Source organism: Zonotrichia leucophrys, unplaced genomic scaffold, assembly GCF_028769735.1.
Source record: "Zonotrichia leucophrys gambelii isolate GWCS_2022_RI unplaced genomic scaffold, RI_Zleu_2.0 Scaffold_327_58155, whole genome shotgun sequence".
In the NCBI taxonomy this organism is placed as follows: Eukaryota; Metazoa; Chordata; class Aves; order Passeriformes; family Passerellidae; genus Zonotrichia; species Zonotrichia leucophrys.
The window spans coordinates 25,440-43,457 of NW_026992532.1; the positions used below are offsets into that span (position 1 = coordinate 25,440).

General features: G+C 51.5%; 1 protein-coding gene across 1 annotated transcript; it reads left to right on the forward strand.

Moving 5' to 3' along the window:
• The first annotated feature begins 3,727 nt into the window (after positions 1-3,727).
• Positions 3,728-4,627, forward strand: LOC135441520 (zinc finger protein 3-like). Its single transcript, XM_064701076.1, has 2 exons — positions 3,728-3,749; positions 3,936-4,627. Exons 1-2 carry the CDS (start codon positions 3,728-3,730, stop codon positions 4,625-4,627), a joined length of 714 nt encoding a protein of 237 aa, XP_064557146.1.
• The last annotated feature ends 13,391 nt before the right edge of the window (positions 4,628-18,018 follow it).

Here is an 18,018-nt window from a genome sequence, read left to right on the forward strand (position 1 = left end):
GGTGGCAGCCCCAAATGCTCCCCTGTCTGTGACACCACAGCAGTGACTCCCCCAACATTCCCCTCTCTGTGATACCACTGAGTTGGCAGTCCCAACATTGACTTCTGTATGACACCACAGCAGTGGCAACCCCATGATTACCCTCTCTATGACAAAACAGGGGTAGCAGCCCCAAGGTTCCCCTGTCTTTGAGCCCACAAGGATGGCAGCCCCAACACTCCCCTCTCTATGATACCACAGCAGTGGGAGCTCCAGCATCCCCTGTCTGTGACACCTCAGCTTTGGCAGCCCCAACATTCTCCTCTCTATGACTCCACAGCAGAGGCAGCACCAATATTCTCCTCTCAATGACAACACAGCACTGGAAGCCCCAGCGTTCCCATGTGTATGATACCACTGTGGTGTCAGCCATAAAGATCCCCTCACTATGGCACCACAGCAGTGGCAGCCCCAGTGTTCCCCTCTCTAAGAAACCACAGCTGTGCCAGTCCCATTTTCCTGGTCTCTGTGACACCACAGTGGTGCTGCCCAAACGTTCCCCACTCTGTGACTCTGCAGCTGTGCAGCAGCACTAGAACAGAAGCAGCATCTGTGGAACAGCAGGGGTGCAGGGGAGGAGCAGAGAAGGAGCAGAAAAACAGTGGGAGATGAGCAGTGTTGGAGCAGCAGTGGAGCAGCCGTGAAAGAGCAGAGGAACCGTGCTGAAACAGAACAACACAGCTTTTGAGCAGCAATGGAGTGAGCATGGAAAAGGCGGAACAGTTGTGGCACAGGAACACCAGCCATGGAACAGTGGTGGCACAGGATCTACAGCCATGGAACAGTGGTGGCACAGGAACTGCAGCCATGGAACAGTGGTGGCACAGGAACTACAGCCATGGAACAGTGGTGGCACAGGAGCTACAGCCATGGAACAGTGGTGGCACAGGAACTGCAGCCATGGAACAGTGGTGGCACAGGAACTACAGCCATGGAACAGTGGTGGCACAGGAGCTACAGCCATGGAACAGTGGTGGCACAGGAACTGCAGCCATGGAACAGTGGTGGCACAGCCCCACAGCTGTGGAGAGGTGCCTGAGATGCCGAAGCTGCGGGACACAGAGCAGCTCCCAGCGCTGTGTCCTGCAGGAACCAGCCCCGCACACACCAGAGCGCTGCCCCTCAGGCTGAGCCAGAGCTGGGGGCACAGGCAGGAATTGCTGCTGGGCTGTGGAAGGTGTGGATCGAGTGCATTTAATGGTGACCTGGGGATTTGATCCTGCTCATTGTGGCTGCTTTTGTGCTGTTGGGACCATTCCAGTTCATTTGAAGTCGTGAAATCAGGAGAAACTTGGGAACAAAGGAATCAAAGTGCCTTCTGTCCTGCTGTCTTGGTTTGGAAAGACAGGTGCCTGCTAAGGAAGGCAGGAGCCTCCCATGAAATGGAGAATGTAAACCCTCCCCCTCTGAATTGCTATGAATTTTAAATCAAGAGGCTCTCAGGCAAAAATATGGGAGCAGGAAATAACAGTTATTTCATAGGGAAGAAAATAAAAAGATAAAATAAACCATGCAGTAAACTAAAACAGCACTTAGAGAGTCAGAACACAACGTGACACCCTGTTGGTCAGAGTGTTGGTAGCAATCCAATTGGAAATGTGGCTGAAGTCCTCCTGGAGTGTCAGGTTCTGTTGGAGCAAGGCTCCTGTAGAAAAGGGTGTAGTCTTTCTCTGAGGATCCAGTGGAAGAAGAGGCAGCTGCTCTTCCTCTGGGAAATCCAGTGGAGAAGTTGTGCTGCTATTCCAGAATCTCCAGATTCTAGCTGGCTAGAATGCTTGGCTCTTCCATCTGGGCGGAGCATCTCCCAATGGGATGCTATAGTTCTTATCAGCCATGCAGTGAAATTCAATAGCCTGTTATCAGCAGATGTCCCCCCAGGAGGGAGGAGTGGTTGTGGAAGAGATAAGGAAAACTGTCATACAGATGGCAAATAGAATGCATCTTGCCTTGCAATCTGGGGCACCTGCAGAGAAAGACAACTTGGTAGAAGTTGAATGATTTCTGATTTGGGAACCGAAGTGGGTCAATTATTGGCCTGTGGTTTGTTCTAATCCAGAAAGATGTTCCAAAGTACTGCAATTTGGCATTAAAAACCAGGAACGTGCCTCTACATCTGGATATTGCACATGGACTACAGAGCTATTTGTGGTCATCATGACAGGAAAACAACTGGAGATCTTTTCCTGATTTCACTCTTTCTTCCAGTCTCTGGGATTAGGCCTCCAACACTCCCTGCGGGTCTTTCCATAATCTGCTCCTCTGGAGTTGGGATATGACAAATCAGCAGTGGGAAGAGGGAGGACAATGGTCCATTACAACTGCAAACTCTGTTTTTAGAGTCTCTGGATTTCCAGTGCTTAGAAACTGTCATGTTTTCAACTGTCTGAACAAATCCCACATTTGTCACTTTTTCCCTGTCAGAAAACCTTCCTTTGGCCCTATTTAGGAACTGATCCTGGGAAACACTTCATTCCAGATACTTTTTTGTTGGTTTTGTAAGAAATGCCAAGAAAATCAGCACACGGGCGAAGGGATGAGAGAAAGGGAAGAAATAATTCCTTTCTTTTCCTTGTGGGAACTCTCCTCTAGAGATTGTGCTCCAGCCAGAGACTTCCCGGGCCAAGGGCTGAGGGGATCAATTCAGCTGAGGCAGTTGAGGCATCTCCTCCCTGGTCTGTAGCCCTAGGGCTGAGAGGGGACATGGGTGCCCCCCTTGCACCCCTTGGAATGGGGGATTCCTCCTGCCTCTGCCAGGTGCTCCTGATCCTGGCATTAGCCCTGGCTTGGCTGCTCCTGCTCTGAGCTCCCTGCCATGGTCATTGCTGGTGCAGGAGGGCAGGAGGGAGGGATTCAGTGCAAACCTGGGAGTCGCCAGTGGGCTCAGAGATGTGTGGAGGTGACAGTGACACAGGGAGGTGCAGACGGACACAGGGACAAGAAAACACCCCAGGGAAAACCTCTTGGAAGTTTGGGGGACTTTGAGTGTAAAATGCACACAGACACAGACACACAGACACAGAATGCTGCAAAGCATTTCCCAGCTGTTTTAGATTGGACATGGGGGGTGTATTCTATTCCTATCTGATGGGGCAGTTACCTTCTGTTAATTGGGCAGTTTTCTTTATCTCTTCCAAAACCCATTCTCCCTCCTCGGAGATATCTTCTGTTAATGGGCCATTGAGTGCCACTGCATGACTGATAAAATTCCATCATCCCATTGTGAGAAGCTCCGCCCAGAGGGAGGAGCCAAGCATTCCTACCTGGATATAATCAGAGGGCTGGAAGACCAGAGTCAGCCTTTTCCACAGGATTCCCAGAGGAAGACCAGGCCCAACATCACCACCACTGGATCTTCAGAGGAAAACCCCACTGTTCTACAGGATCCCTGCTTCTACAAAACCACAGCTGTCATTGCAGGAGGACTGCAGCCACCATTTATTGGGACTGCCACCGCCACTGTAACCCACAGGGTGTCAGGTCGTATTCTGAATCTGTCAGTGATTTTTCTTTGTACTGTTGCGTTTATATTTTAATTTTCCTGCTAAATAACTCTTATTCCTATTCCCATTTGCCTTAGAGCCCCATAATTTCAAAATTATAACAGTTCGGAAGCAGGTTGTTTACATTTTCCATTTCAAGGGAGGCTCTTGCCTTCCTTAGCAGACACCTGTCTATTCAAACTGAGACAATGCCCCCGGACACCCAGGCGGGTGAGGAGGAAGTTAGTGCCCCTTTCCCCCTCTCTCCTCCTCCATCTCCCAGCCCAGCACGGCCCCCGGCTGCAGGAGAACCCCACTGCCAAAGCCATCCTGCCGGGGAAGCACTGGGGACATCTCCTTCCCCTTCCCTCTGGCACAGAGGCAAATCTCATCCTCTCTTTGTCCTTCCTCCCACAGACAAGGAGTTGCGGATGGAGACCAGGGCGGACAAATCCCCACAGCAGAACCTCATGGAAGAGGCTGTTTTGAGCAGCTCCATGGCACAAGAATCCAATGGGGAGGAAAATCCCCAGAGATCCCACAGGAGGAGGTGTTCCAAACACAGCCCAGGGTGCTCTGAAGAGGAAAGACCCACCCTGGGCCAGGAAGGTGGACAGAGCTTCAGCCAGGGCTCAGAGCTGGTGGTGCATGAGCAGCTTCACCGTGGGGAGAAGCCCTACAAGTGCTTGGAGTGTGGGAAGAGCTTCAGCCAGAGCAGCACCCTGATCTGCCACCACATGATCCGCACCAGGCAATGGCCCTACGAGTGTGGGGAATGTGGGAAGGGCTTCAGCTGCACTTCAGAACTCATTCAGAACAGCTCAGAACTCATCAGGCACCAACGCATCCACACTGGGGAGAGGCCCTACAAGTGTCCCCAGTGTGGGAAGAGATTTTGGATCAGCTCCCATCTCGTCCTGCATGAGCGGATTCACACTGAGGAGAGGCCCTTCCGCTGCCCTGACTGCGGGAAGGGATTCCAACGCAACTCCCACCTCATCATCCACCAGCGCATCCACACCGGGGAGAGGCCCTACAAGTGTCCCCAGTGTGGGAAGAGCTTCTCACACAGCTCTACCTTGACACGACACCAACGGAGGCATCAGTAAGGGAAGCCCTGCACGTGCTCCAACTGCAGGAGGAGCTTTGTGCACTGGTGCAGCTTCATCCCCCATAGGAGGACCCACACTGGTCAGAACAATGGTGACCCACATTCCCAGTGATCCATGTTGGGAGGACACCTGGATTGTTATTCTTTTTCACCTAATTTTCTTCTGATTTGACTTTATCAATTAAAAACACCTCAAATAGGACTAAAATGAAAGTAATTGATCAAGGATGTCCAAAGTCCCGCCATTTAAGAGGTGTTTGAGGTGGAATTTATGGTTTGTGAACATTTGTTCTGCAGGATTTGTGGGTTATGGGGGGATTTCAGCAAGTGTTCTCAATATCTTTGCACTCCAGAATTCCAGATAGATTGGTCTGTCACCTCAAAATGATTCAATCCCATTGAAAACACCTCAATTTTACCCCAAAATTGACCAATCCATGTCAAAATGCCTTATTCTCACCTAAGAAAAACTCAGTCCCATGACAAATCTGCTTGATTCCACAATGTCCAGGGTGAGATGGGGTTGGAAGGAGATTGGGAGAAGTGCATCCAAATTTGAGGGTGTGGGATGGCGATTGTGTGGGGCTGGGTGTGTGGCCTGTATTTTGATAGTAAATAAAACTTTCAGAATTACTGATTTCTGTCCCATTCATTTTTTGTCAGTTCCAGTTTGTTTTTCAGAGTGCCACCTTTGCAGCTGATTGTGTTTGTGCCCTCCTTTCTCTCCTGCCTTTCTTTGCCTGCTCTGTTTCTCTGTCAGTGTCTCTCTTGACCCAGGGCAGCTCCCACCAAAGACCCTGCCCTGATTTAATTCCCACTCCAGGAGCTACAACAACCACGGGTGAAGCTATGAAGGCTGGCAGTGAAATGTCACTATAAGATCTTGCTCCACTTGGCCTTTGTCTCCTTCTTAAGAGCTTTGCCTTCCAGGGCAGGAACATCTTTTCCTGGCTGGGAACTGGAATTCCAGCCCCTGGCAGTGTGTGCCGTGGATCCCAGAGGGGCATTCCCGAGGCTCCCAGGGTGCTGCTCCTGCTGTGCCTCCCAAGGAGCTGTGCAGGGCCAGGAGACAAGGTCCAGCAGCTCTGTTGGTTCTGCAGTGCCACAACGGCCCCTGGGTTCCGTGTGTTTCCCTACTGCCAGCAGCGGTTCCTTGGTTCCCATGATGCCCTGCCGTGTCACCATGGATATTTGGTGTCATGAAGTTCTTCAGTGCCACAATGGCCTCCCTCGCTCCATGAGCTTCCACAGCGTCACAATGGCCCCCTTGGATGGGCTGTGTCACTATTGACAATTGGCTCCATGCAGCCCTGCTGGGTCACCATGGACTCTTTGGTTCCATGAGGTTCTGGGGGTGTCTCCATTGTCTCCTTGGATCCACAGTGTCACAATGGACCACTGGATCCACATGGCCCTGCTGTGTCACCATGGCCCCTTGGTTCCACGGGACCCCAGGGTCACGACTGACTCCTTGCTTCCCCGTCACCTCCTCAGTGCCAAAATGGCTCCTTCATTCCATGAGGAAGAGAAGAGTTTTGTAGCAACTTTGAAAAATCGTGCTTAATACACCTGGGAACATCTGCATTCAAGAGAGAGGTTAAAGGTGAGGATGGCACCAGCAGCTTCCATCTGCAAAGGAGATCCAGGGAAAGGACAGGGACAGAGAATTCAGCTGGGAGACTCAGAGAATTCTGCTCCCAGAGATCATTTCTGCTCACACTGTCCCTTGTAGAAAGGTGACATCATTCCAGGCAGCCTGGACTGAGCAGGTGGTTTCTGAGGTAGGTTTGTTTTTCAGGAAACCCACCTCAGGCTTTTCCATTTGTTCTGGTTTGAAAACAAAACCAGAGAGAGACTCAAAGTCAGAAATACAATTTATTAGGGAAAAAACAAAATCATGCAATAATACAAAAGAAAAAACACTAATAAAGTCAGAATATAACCTGTCACTCTGTTGGTCAGGGTGTTGATAGCAATCCAGTTGTAGTAGGGTGTAGCCTACCTCTGAAGACCCAGTGGAAATGGCAGCTGTTGCTCTGGGAAATCCAGTGGAAAGGCAGCTTGTTTTGTCCCAAACCCCAGATTATATCCAGGGGGGGATGCTTAGCTCTTCCCCCCTGGGTGGAGCATCTCACAATGGGCTGATATCATTCTATGAGTCATGAGGTGGGTCCATTAAACAGAAATGGCTCCTGGAGGGCGTTATCTCTGAGTCATGCAGAAAGGCATTGATGGGCCTATTAACAGGAGATAAGGAATAAAATAATGCCCCTTCTGCTCTTGAGGATGGGAATAGAATACATCTTTATATTCTAACCTAGGACATCTCTCACCAGTGGAGGGGTGGGAAGGAATAGCTTCATATTTGGTATCATTTCATGCTCTGCTGGGAGTTTCCTGAGGGCTGATAGTGCTGTTGGCTTCAGGAACAGTTTGGGTAATGGCTGTAGGACTGAGGGCTGGGTAAAAAACCAGAACAGTATTCTTGTATTTATAGTCTTTTGCTACATGCCCAATTTTCCTGCAGTTATTACAGTTTCCACTGCCTTTATTACATTCTGTATTGTGGGGAAGCACATTTGCTGGAACCAGCATTTCAATTGCACCCTGCCTGGTGGCCTTGGCTAGGCTGGAGTCACGGTCTGAGACGGCTTGGCAATTGCTTGCATCAACCATCTGAGCAATGGTAGGCTCAGGGTCAAGGGGGAGGCTGTGAAGAACCTTTTTGCAGTCAATACTGGCATTACAGAAAGCTAATTTGCTACTAAAATAATCCTGGACCTTTTGATCATCTACCTGTTTTTCCAGGGCTTTCATAAGGTGCTTTATGAACTTGATATAGATCTCATCCAGGCCCTGGTGAATGTCAGTGAAGTCAGTGTCAGGTGTAGAAGTATCAGGTGTTTGGAGGAGGGTGGACCGTTCAGCACCTTTGAGATCTTCCAGTATTGACTGGGGGATGACTTCAGCCTGCTACTGCAGTCTAGTATAGTCTCCTTCCCTGGTAATGCAGTCCATTGTGAGGTGTTGTCGCCCTTCCTCCCCAACATAACCTTTTGATAACTCATTAACTTTATTTATCCAAACTCCTTTCCAGAAAATAAATTCATCAGGAGACAATATAATTTTTATACACTGTTTTAAATTTTGTGGTACCATTGTGTGGGCAGTAAATGGCACGTCCAGCAAATTGTTAAAATAGGGAGAACCCCTCCCATAATCCTTGGCAGCCTTTACGAAGTCCTTCATTTCCTTATGGAGGTAGGGAATCCAAGATTCAGGTGGCAACTGTGCAGTATAAGCAGAGGGCAAAACCTAAATGGGAATCTATTCCCTATGGATTCCCATTTAGGTTTTGGCCCCAGCTTATACTGCACAGGTGCCACCTGAATCTTGGATACCACCTCCCAGTCCCCCTCCTTTGCAGCTTTTCTCCGCATCCTCTGCCAAGAATCCTTGGGCTCATCCTCACTCTCAGATAAGCTATCACTCTTTTCCTCTGTAGAGGAGGCAGGTCTGCTGGCAGAGGCCCAGGCCTTTCTGCTGACCGGCAATGCCTGGCGTTGAAGGCCTTTGGTAGCCAAAATGGCTTGTTTCCAGTTGGCCCCATGTCCGGTTCCAGTGATGTGGGAACTGGAAGAGGCTGGACTGGAGAAGGGGCCTGGAAATGGAGAGGTGGAGCCCACGTCGGGGAGGAGCTTTCTGATGACAGGGGAGGGACCCAATGCAGTGTGGAATTCAACATTAAGGTGAGACCCCCCGTCACAGAGGAGGCACCTGGAGCAAAGGAGGGAAATGGGGATGAAGGTGGGAGGGAATCTAAAATGGAGGTCTCTCTAACAGGAGTATTGCCATCTTGTGATTTATAGGAAGGAGGATAAGAACTAGGGAATGAAGGAATGTGGGTGAGGGAATATCTCAAGGCAGCATGGCCACTACCACCCTGAGGAGAGGACAGAAAAGGAGGGGAGATGGCAGACAGCAGATGGCTTGTCTGTGCCAAAGGGTGGGCTCCATCTCCCATCCTGTTCTCAGGGAACCTGGGTTCGGGAACGTGGAGAGCGGGTTGAATAAACCAGGGCAAAGGGTTGGAACCATCAACTCGTTAAATGATCCTATAAATTGAATGAAACAACAGATAAAATTTCCCAACTTTTAAAACCCCTTGTGTTTGTAAAATATAAAGCTTTTCCCTGACAGCATCCCAAAACGATAACACAGATAGAATCAACAGAAATATCAGGAAGCTCCTCAAATAACCATGAACAATACCTTTTAAACTCCCTTCAGAAAATTAACTCCCCTCTAAATTTAAAACTCTCCAAAACTTAACAAAAACATCCTTTTCAGCTTGGGAAGGAGTATTTCCCGCAGCTGCCCCCAGTGGAAGAGGGAATGCCCACCCACAGGAACAGAAAATCAAAACCCCTGGTAGCTCTCTGCCACTCAGTCACTCACTCTCAGTCTCACAGGCACAATCTCCAGCCAAAGTGGGGCTTGTGGGGCTGTCAGAGAAGCTGGTCCCACGGATGTTGAGGGGATTGTCAACTTCTTCTTCAGTGAGATTCGATAAAACTGGAGTCTCACTTCAGTGTTGTGGCTGACCCGAAGGGGTACAGCTTCCAGTGACGTCTTGCTGGCAGGATAAATGTATTGCTAGAGACACTCACAGGGACCTCAAGGAATCTGGTTCCTCTTCGGGCGCCATGTGTAAAATCATGGCCCTACTAAGGCCCTTGGAGCGTCCAGCACTCCTGACCCCAAACCTCACTGCTGCCTTAGAAAGCTGACAGAATGAGCAAGATGGGTCTTCATATGATCTCCAGCAAACTGGGTTTATGGGTACAGGAACAGGCTACACAGCTGAACAGGCTCCAGGAGAAGGCAGGGTGTAGGCTGAGGGATCAGGGTCTTATATGGGGTAGTGAGGGTGGAGCTGAGGGTCAGGGTACAATGGATATGGGGGAAAATGGTGCAGAGGAGGGGTCAGAGCTCAGGTCAGCCAATAGGGAAACAAGGGTGGAGGAATACAGCAAACTAGGGCCAATGGAGGGACAGAGAGAGAACATTCTAGGGCCAAACGTGGGCAACAGGAGTTGAACTAGGGTAATTAGGCCAATGGGGTAACCTAACGTAACATAAATCAGCATGTGTCTGCAAAGATCAATATGAGAAGAAAGCATCTCACCCTAACCTGAAAGCCTATTCCTCTTATCTGGAACCAGTCCTCCATGTCTGGGGGATTGAGACTCTGATGGTAGGCCTCTGGGCCTCCACACACCCTCACAGCTGGCCTAGGGCAGGTCTGGAGTGGTCTTGGTGCCAGCTTGGTCTTGGCACACACTTGAGGAGGGTGTCTGTTTTCAACAGGGAGCTTAGGAGTTTCAGATTACTAAAATAAAAGAAGAAAACCCCCTCTTTGCCTGAGCGCAGCCAGTTCTCCAAGCTTAGCTGACCCCAGGTGAGTGAGGAGAGACAAGATGGGGTTTGGAAAAGTCGAGCAAGGCTCTCCACACTGGGTCAGATCTCAAGACACAGCTTCTCAGAGCAGGCCAGACCTCCTTAGGAAAGCCCCTGGGCCTATCCGTCACAAAATGCTGCTATCATTTCTTCTCTAAAGAGAACCATACACCCTTCAAACAGGAATGTGGATTTATTAGAAGCTACTTGACATATTTCTCTGTAACAATAGAAAAAGAACTCAGTGAACTGCACTACAGTTGAGGGAATTCAAAGCAAAACCACAGTTTGTCAGGATGTGCTTGATCATAATGAGCCCTGTGGTGCATTTGGAGCTGAGCCTGGAACTTCAGGGCCTGAGAGGAGATTGCACAAACCTTTCCAGGAGTCAAAGTCAGAAGAAAACCCCAAAGTTTCTTGAGGCATGAATGGGTCCCTCTGAGGTCCATCCCCAACACGGGCTCCTCAGGACTCCTTTGAGGAGAGAATTGGAGGCCAGGATGGCATGAAATCCTCTCAGAGACTCAGTGTGGAAAGGAAAATCCAAAGTACCTTAAAAACCTTGAGTATCTCAAAGTATTAATGAGCACTACTAAGTGTCAGTACAAAGCTCTCAAGGGACTCGTTAAAGCAGAAAATTGGGGCCATGATTGCACAAAGCTCTCACAGAGTCTGTATCAAAAGGGAAACACCAAGTACCTTAAAAAATCTGAAGTACCCTGAAGTATTAATGAGCCCCACTGAGTGTTGTTACTGACAAAGCCTCTCCAGGGACTAATTACAGCAGATAATTGGAGGCCATGATTGCACAAACCTCTCAGAGACTCCAAGACAAAAGCCAAACCCAAAGTCCTTTGAAAAACCTGCAGAGGCTCCTGGCCCAGAGGCAGCTCCTGGCAAGGGCAGCGCTGCAGAGAGACAGCTCTGGCCAGGAGCAGCTCCTGTGCACAGCCCAGCAGGGCTGGGGCTCTGCCTGCAGCCACCCCGGGCACAGCACAGAGGGGTTAAACTCAGCCTGGGCTGGGAGCACAGAGCAGAGCTCACTCAGGGCTCACCAGAGCAGAAATCAGCCCAGGTTTGAAACAGTCATTCCCTGGCTGGGGGAAGAGAAGCTGCAGTTCCTGCAGGGATCTCCTGGAGCTGGCACATCCCACAGCTTTTGAGGACCTTTCAGGAGGACTCTCAGAGCTGCTCCAGGGCAGGGCTGTGGCCCTAGGGCAGGGCTGGCTTTCCCTGCTGCCCCAGCCCAGGCACAGCCCAAGGCAGCTCCTGTTGCCAGGCTCTGCTGCAGGGCTGAGCAGCCGGGGCTGCAGCCAGGGGTGCCCAGGGCTGCCCTGCAGAGCAGGGTCCTGCAGCCCAGGGCACTGTGCTGGGGCTGGGACTCTGCTGCCTGCCAGGGACAGCTCTCAGCCGGCCCGGGGAGCTGCTCCGAGCACTGGAGAGAAGCTGTGGGGGGAAGGAGCCACCCTGAGCAGGGCAGGGGCTGCTGCTGAGAGGGGCTGGGTGGGGCAGGGCTGCTCCCAGCTCCAGACCAGCCTGGGCACAGCTCCAGAGGACACTTGCCAAAGAAGGTAAGCCTGGGATTGATGTAAAGATCAGGAGCTTTCCTGAGAGTGTTTTCAATTTCCTACTTGGAGAAAGATGGGGATGTTGGGGTGGTGACAAAAAGATTTTTGTATTTTATACATTTTTATATATTCATAGCTCTCGAAATTACTATTATATAGTTATAATACTCTAATACTTACTTAACTCTATTAAACTCTTAATTCCATTAAACCACTATTATATTCTTATATAGCTTTAATCCTTAATTAACTCTAGTATATTTCCTTACATTTCTCTTAAAACCCTGACTGTCTAAATATATTCCTAAAATGCTATATAGTCTTCTTCTTTTATATAGTCCTGAAATACTATATAGTCTTATAGGAAGTGGACCTATAGCAACTTTTTGGGTTTTGAGAATGAGCAGAATATGAGCAGTCATTATAAAGAGTGAAGGCAAAGAAGCCTTTGGACCTACTCCAATGGGTTGACCCAGGGGTGTGTAACTAGGGAAACTGAATCTCCTTTTGGATATTCCTGTTAAATATCCTAATTATCAACCTTAATAAGTTATTGAAATCAGGAGCTGGGTGTGCCCTTTCCCACGGGGACACCTGGAATCTTCCAATAAATGTCTGGGTTTTACTTTACTGTTCTAACACTGTTGCAAGGGATTTTTTTTTCTCTTTAGATTATAGACAACAGGGGGATGAGAGAAGCAGAACAGGAATTGTAATCCCAGAATCACAGAACATTCTGAGTTGAAAGGGACACACAGGATCATCAAAGGAGTGTTTGAACATTTACAGGGACTGCAGAACTGTAACTTAAGTTGGTCAGTCTCTCTGCTGGGAGCCTCCCAAAGGGCCCTCAGCCACTCCTCAGCCCTGGCCAGCAGCAGCATCACCTCTGCAGGGCCCAGCAGGGCTCTCCTGAGCTGCCCTTGCCCAGCTGCACACAGAGCCTGCCCCAGCCAGGGCCCTGCACACAGGCAGGTTTCTGTAGGGCCCAGACAGGGCACACAGGCTGGGATGGGCTCTGTGAGCGCTGGCAGGGACAAGGCTCCTCTCAGGAGGGAATGTCCAGGCCCAGGGAGATGCTCAGGGAAGGAGAGGGGGCTGAAGAGAGCAGTGCTGGGGGCAGGATGAGGGCACTGTTGGATTGTGGGAGGTGCTGGGCACAGCTGGGCACAGGAACACTGTCCTGAGTGCCCGGCTGTCTCTGCCCTGCCCTCTCAGGCACAGCACCACAACATCTTCTCTTGGTTCTGCCCTGCCCTGATATTGTCACTGTTATCTGCTGCTCTCAGGAAGGCTCTGGCATTTGCAGCAGCTGAGTCAGGCACTACCCTTGGCATTCCTGCCAGGCAGGGCTGTCCATGGGAATGGGGTGTCCAAGCTTCCCTGGCACCAGTGGGGCTGTGGGCAAAGCAGTCCATGGGAAAGGGGAATGAGCTGAGCCCCCTCCCTGAGATCCCATCATGGGCACAGCCAGGGATCTCCTTGCTGTGCCCTTCCAAGGTCTGAGCTGCCCTCCTGGCTGCAAATCTGTGCCAGAGCCTCTGGGAGTTCCCTGAATGTCCCAAAGGGAAAGGCAGAGCTGCCACAGCTGAGGAAATGCTGTTGGGTTTGCCAAGGGAGCCATGAGTGTCCTTGGCACAAGGGGGTGCTGAGACCTTGCCCAGGGACCTTGAGAGAGGGTGAGACATTCAGGGATCCCTCTGCTCTGGGCAGGGTCTGGTTTATCCCACGGTGAACCTGGAGTGTGATTGTGCTCTGATTGCAGCCAAAGGTGCAACGCCAGGGCAGTTGGGAACAAGCCCATCCAGCCCCTCATCTTCCCTCAGCCACAGGGAATCCTTTGGCTCTCCCATCTCGCAGCGGCAAACTCGAAGTGCAGTAGAAATGCTGGGGATTTCTGACCTCAGAGAGCCAGGAATGATGTGTATGTAGGAAAACAATTCCTATAATAAATTCCTGCCATCCTTTAAAAGTGGGAGTGCAGATGCTACCATGCCTTTCTGCATTAGGAGTGATTCCATTGACAAATCCTGAACATCCAGCCTTGTCCCTCTGCCCCATGGCCACAAACCCAGGGCAGTGGGGCAGGGATGGTTCCTCGAGAGCCCCCATGCACAGGCCTGGCTGCTCCTGGCACACTCAGCCAGCACAACTGGAGCTCAGGCAGGGACCTGGGTGAAGGTTTTCACAGAGCAGGAACAAGGGTGGGTGAGTCCCAGTGGGACAGTCTGCAGGGAATGGCCCAGGTTTGGCTCAAAGCAGCCTCTCCTGACTTGTCACTGTCCTTTCTCCATGAACAGGTCCCCATGCTGAGGCCCCAGCAAATGTCCAACAGCAGCTCCATCAGCCATTTTCTCCTGCTGGCACTGGCAGACCCACGGCAGCTGCAGCTCCTGCACTTCTGCCTCTTGCTGGGCATCTCCCTGGCTGCCCTCCTGGGCAACGGCCTCATCATCAGCGCCATAGCCTGCAGCCACCACCTGCACACGCCCATGTTCTTCTTCCTGCTCAACCTGGCCCTCAGCGACCTGGGCTCCATCTGCACCACTGTCCCCAAAGCCATGCACAATTCCCTCTGGGACACCAGGAACATCTCCTACAAAGGATGTGTTGCACAGGTTTTTCTGATTTTCTTCTTTCTTGGATCAGAGTTTTGCCTCCTGACCATCATGTGCTATGACTGCTACGTGTCCATCTGCAAACCCCTGCATTACGGGACCCTCCTGGGCAGCAGAGCTTGTGCCCACATGGCAGCAGCTGCCTGGGTCAGTGGCTTTCTCTATTCACTGCTGCACATGGCCAATACATTTTCCCTGCCCCTGTGCCATGGCAATGCCCTGAGCCAGTTCTTCTGTGAAATCCCACAGATCCTCAAGCTCTCCTGCTCAAATTCAGGGCTCAGGGAACTGTGGCTCATCACAGTTGGTGCCTGCTTGCTGTTTGTTTGTTTGTTTTATGTTCATTGTTTTCTCCTATGTGCAGATCTTCAGGGCTGTGCTGAGGATCCCCTCTGAGCAGGGACGGCACAAAGCCTTTTCCACCTGCCTTCCTCACCTGGCCGTGGTCTCCCTGTTCCTCAGCACTGGAACATTTGCTCATCTGAAGCCCCCCTCCATGTCCTCCCCATCCCTGGATCTGGCCCTGTCAGTTCTGTACTCGGTGGTGCCTCCGGCCCTGAACCCCCTCATCTACAGCCTGAGGAACCAGGAGCTCAAGGCTGCAGTGTGGACACTGATGACTGGATGGTTTCAGGAACATTAAACTGCTGGCCAATTTCTGCATATCACTAGTAATAAAAATCATCATTGGTACTTCTTATTGGTTTCATCTTAGAGATTCTTTTGCTTGGTTTTACTTAACATTGTGCCACAGGAAATGTCATTGTTTATGCCATTTCTCCTTTAGTTTCTCTCCATCTTCTCTATGACTGCAGACTGTGTCAAGGAGGGGCTGTGCTCTAGATGGCTTTAAAGATGTGAATGCTCTCCCAGCAAAGTTTCTACAGAGATGCCCTTTTGTTCCTTTCTCTGGAGCTGCAGCAGCACTGTCTGTGTGCAGAGCTGGGGGCAGATCAGTGCTGGCCCAGCAGCTGTGCCCAGCAGCAGCGGCACTTGGTGCTGCCAGTGCTGCTGCCGTGGCCCTGCCCTGCTGCCCTGGTGGCCCTGGTGGTGCTGCAGGGCCTGAGTGCTCTCGGGGCCGGGCACAGCCCTGGGTGTGGCAGTGCCGGGGCTGCAGCAGGGACAGGCCATGGGCACTGCTGGGGCAGCGCTGACGCCTCAGCCCAGGCCCTGGGGGCTCCAGGCTCCTTGCCCAGACTCTCTCAAGAACACGCCCAGGCCAATGCTCAGCACAGAAAACCCCCGTGAGCAGCCTCAGGCTGGCCATGGGCAGGCTGGGGGCAAACAGCATGGCTGGGGCTCTGCAAGGGCCCTGGGGCAGACGGGAGGGAGCAGCAGAGCAGGGGCTGATCCATCCCCAGTGTGCTGCACAGCCCAGGGCAGCGTCCCAGAGCATCCTCATGGAGCTGCCAACAACATCCCCCCTCTGCAGCCCTGGCCTCTCCCCCAGCTCACACAGGTGCCCCATCCTTGCAGGCACAGACACGGCAGCCCTGGCTCAGGAGCCCCTGTTTGCATTGCACAGAGCAGGGGAAGCACACCCATGCTGTTGCTGTGGGGACATGAACCTGAGGGAGCACAAATGCCATCAGCCCCTGGGGCCAGCAAGGGCTGGGGGACACCAGGGAAACCACTCAGCTTTGTTCTGGCCTCTGCAGTCAGCCAGAAAGTTTGTTCCCATCAGCTGGGAGTTTCCTGTCCCACTGCAGACGCTGTTGCTCAGAGCCAGGGCTGCCTGGCAGCCATTCCCAAACTGCCCTGAGCAATTCCTTTGCTTCACCTTTGCTTTCTTTATTCTTCCAGCTACAAATTTCTTCCTGTTGCCCACTCTAGTGGGCCCAGAACTGGACATAGCCCTTGAGGTGCTGCCTAACCAGTGCCCAGCACAGGGGAAGAATCCCTGCCCTGCTCCTGCTGGCCACACCATTCCTGATCCAGTCCAGGAGCCATTGGCCTTCTTGGCCACCTGGGCACACTGCTGGCTCATGCCCAGCCTGCTGTCCATCAGTCCCTGCAGGTCCCTTTCTGCCTGGCTGCTCTCCAGCCCCTCTGTCCCCAGCCTGTAGTGCTGCAGGGGTTGTTGTGGCCAAAGGGCAGGATCCAGCACTTGGACTTGTTAAACCTTACCTTGTTGGATTTGGGCCCTGGATCCAGCCTGTCCATGGCCCTATGCAGAGCCCTCCTATCCCCCAGCAGATCCACACTCACACCCAGTTTGGTGTCATCTGCAAATTTGCTGATGCTGGACTCAGTCCCCTCATGCAGATCATCAGTGCAGATATTGAAATCCACACTGGCTGCCTCTGATCCCTCGGCCATCCTGTGGGCGCCCTGTGATGGCACTCAAGGTGATCTGTTCCATAACCTTGCCGGGCACCCAGGTCAGGCTGACAGGCCTGGAGTTCCCCAGCTCCTCCTTCCAGCCGTGCTTGGCGATGGGCTCACATTGGCATCTCCAGTCCTCTGAGACCTCCCTGCTGAGCCAGGACTGATGGTAAATGATGGAGAGCAGCTTGGGGAGCTCATCCCCAGCTCCCTCATCCCCCTGGGATAGATCCCATCTGATGCCATTCACCTGTGAGCATCTGAGTGGCTCAGCAGGTCACCAACTGCTTCCTCCTGGATTACAGGGGCTGTTCTGCTCCCTGTGCCCATTTACCAGCTCAGGAGAACACTTGTCCTGAGGACAGCCTGTCCTAATATTGAAAATTGAGAGAAACAAGATGTTAAGTAGCTCTGCCTTCTCCTTATCTTTAGTTACTATATTCCCCACAGCATCCAATAAAGAGTAGAGGTTCTCCTTATCCCATGTTTTGCAATTAATTTAATTGTGGAAACATTGTCTATTTTTTTTTCACAGAAATGCTCAGGTTAAACTCTAATTGAGCTTTCACCTCTTGACTTTTTTTCTGCACGACTTTACAACATCCTTAAACATTTCCTAAGCTGCTTGACCTTCTGTCCAAAGTTGATGCACCTCTTGTTACCCTTGAGTTCGTACAAAATCTCCACACCCAGTCAGGCCAATCATTTTCCTCACTAGCTCATCTTTTGCCACACTGGGACAAGCTGCTCCTTCCCCCTTAAGATTACTTTCTTGAAATGTGTCCATCCTTCCTGGACCCTTTTGTTTTTAAGGGATGTTTTCCTTAAAAAAAATCAGTGCCTGATTCATTACTCCGCAAATCTGCCTCCTAAATAGGCCAAAGTCTGCCCTTCCTAATTGTTATTAAATTGTTTCCTGTTCAACTGTGGTCTGTTGGCCATGAAGGGAAACTTTCTGTGCCTCTGAGTCTCACCAGTTCCTGACCCCCAAAGGACACAAACCCGATGAGTTGTGGTTCCCACTCCAGTGGCTGCACTTGCACTTCCCTCCATACTCACAGCAGAGCTCCCTTGTCCCAGAAAGTCCTTGGCAATGCAGGGATGAAGGAAACAGGACAGGCTGTGGGGATCAGGGGCAGGGCACAGCCAGGGATTTGGAGGCTGGTTGTGAGCCTAGGGCAGGGCTTGTCAACTGGCCTTGGTGAACCTTATCCCATTGTCCTGGGCCCGTGGATGGCTCCAGCCTGGCCCGATCCCTCTGCAGAGCTTCCTGCCCCCCAAGCACAGCCACACTCCCACCCAACTTGGGCTGACCTGGGAACTGACTGAGGGTGCCCTCGATGGCCTCATTGAGATCAGCAATAAAGAGATTGAACTGACCGGGCCCCAGCCCTGAGGCCTGGGGACATCCCTGGATG

Bases quoted from the DNA above. Each gene is read 5' to 3' on its own strand.
- LOC135441520 (XM_064701076.1), top strand. From the start codon at position 3,728: ATGCCCCCGGACACCCAGGCGG. The intron at 3,750-3,935 runs GTGAGGAGGAAG...TTCCTCCCACAG, and splicing joins GCCCCCGGACACCCAGGCGG to ACAAGGAGTTGCGGATGGAG.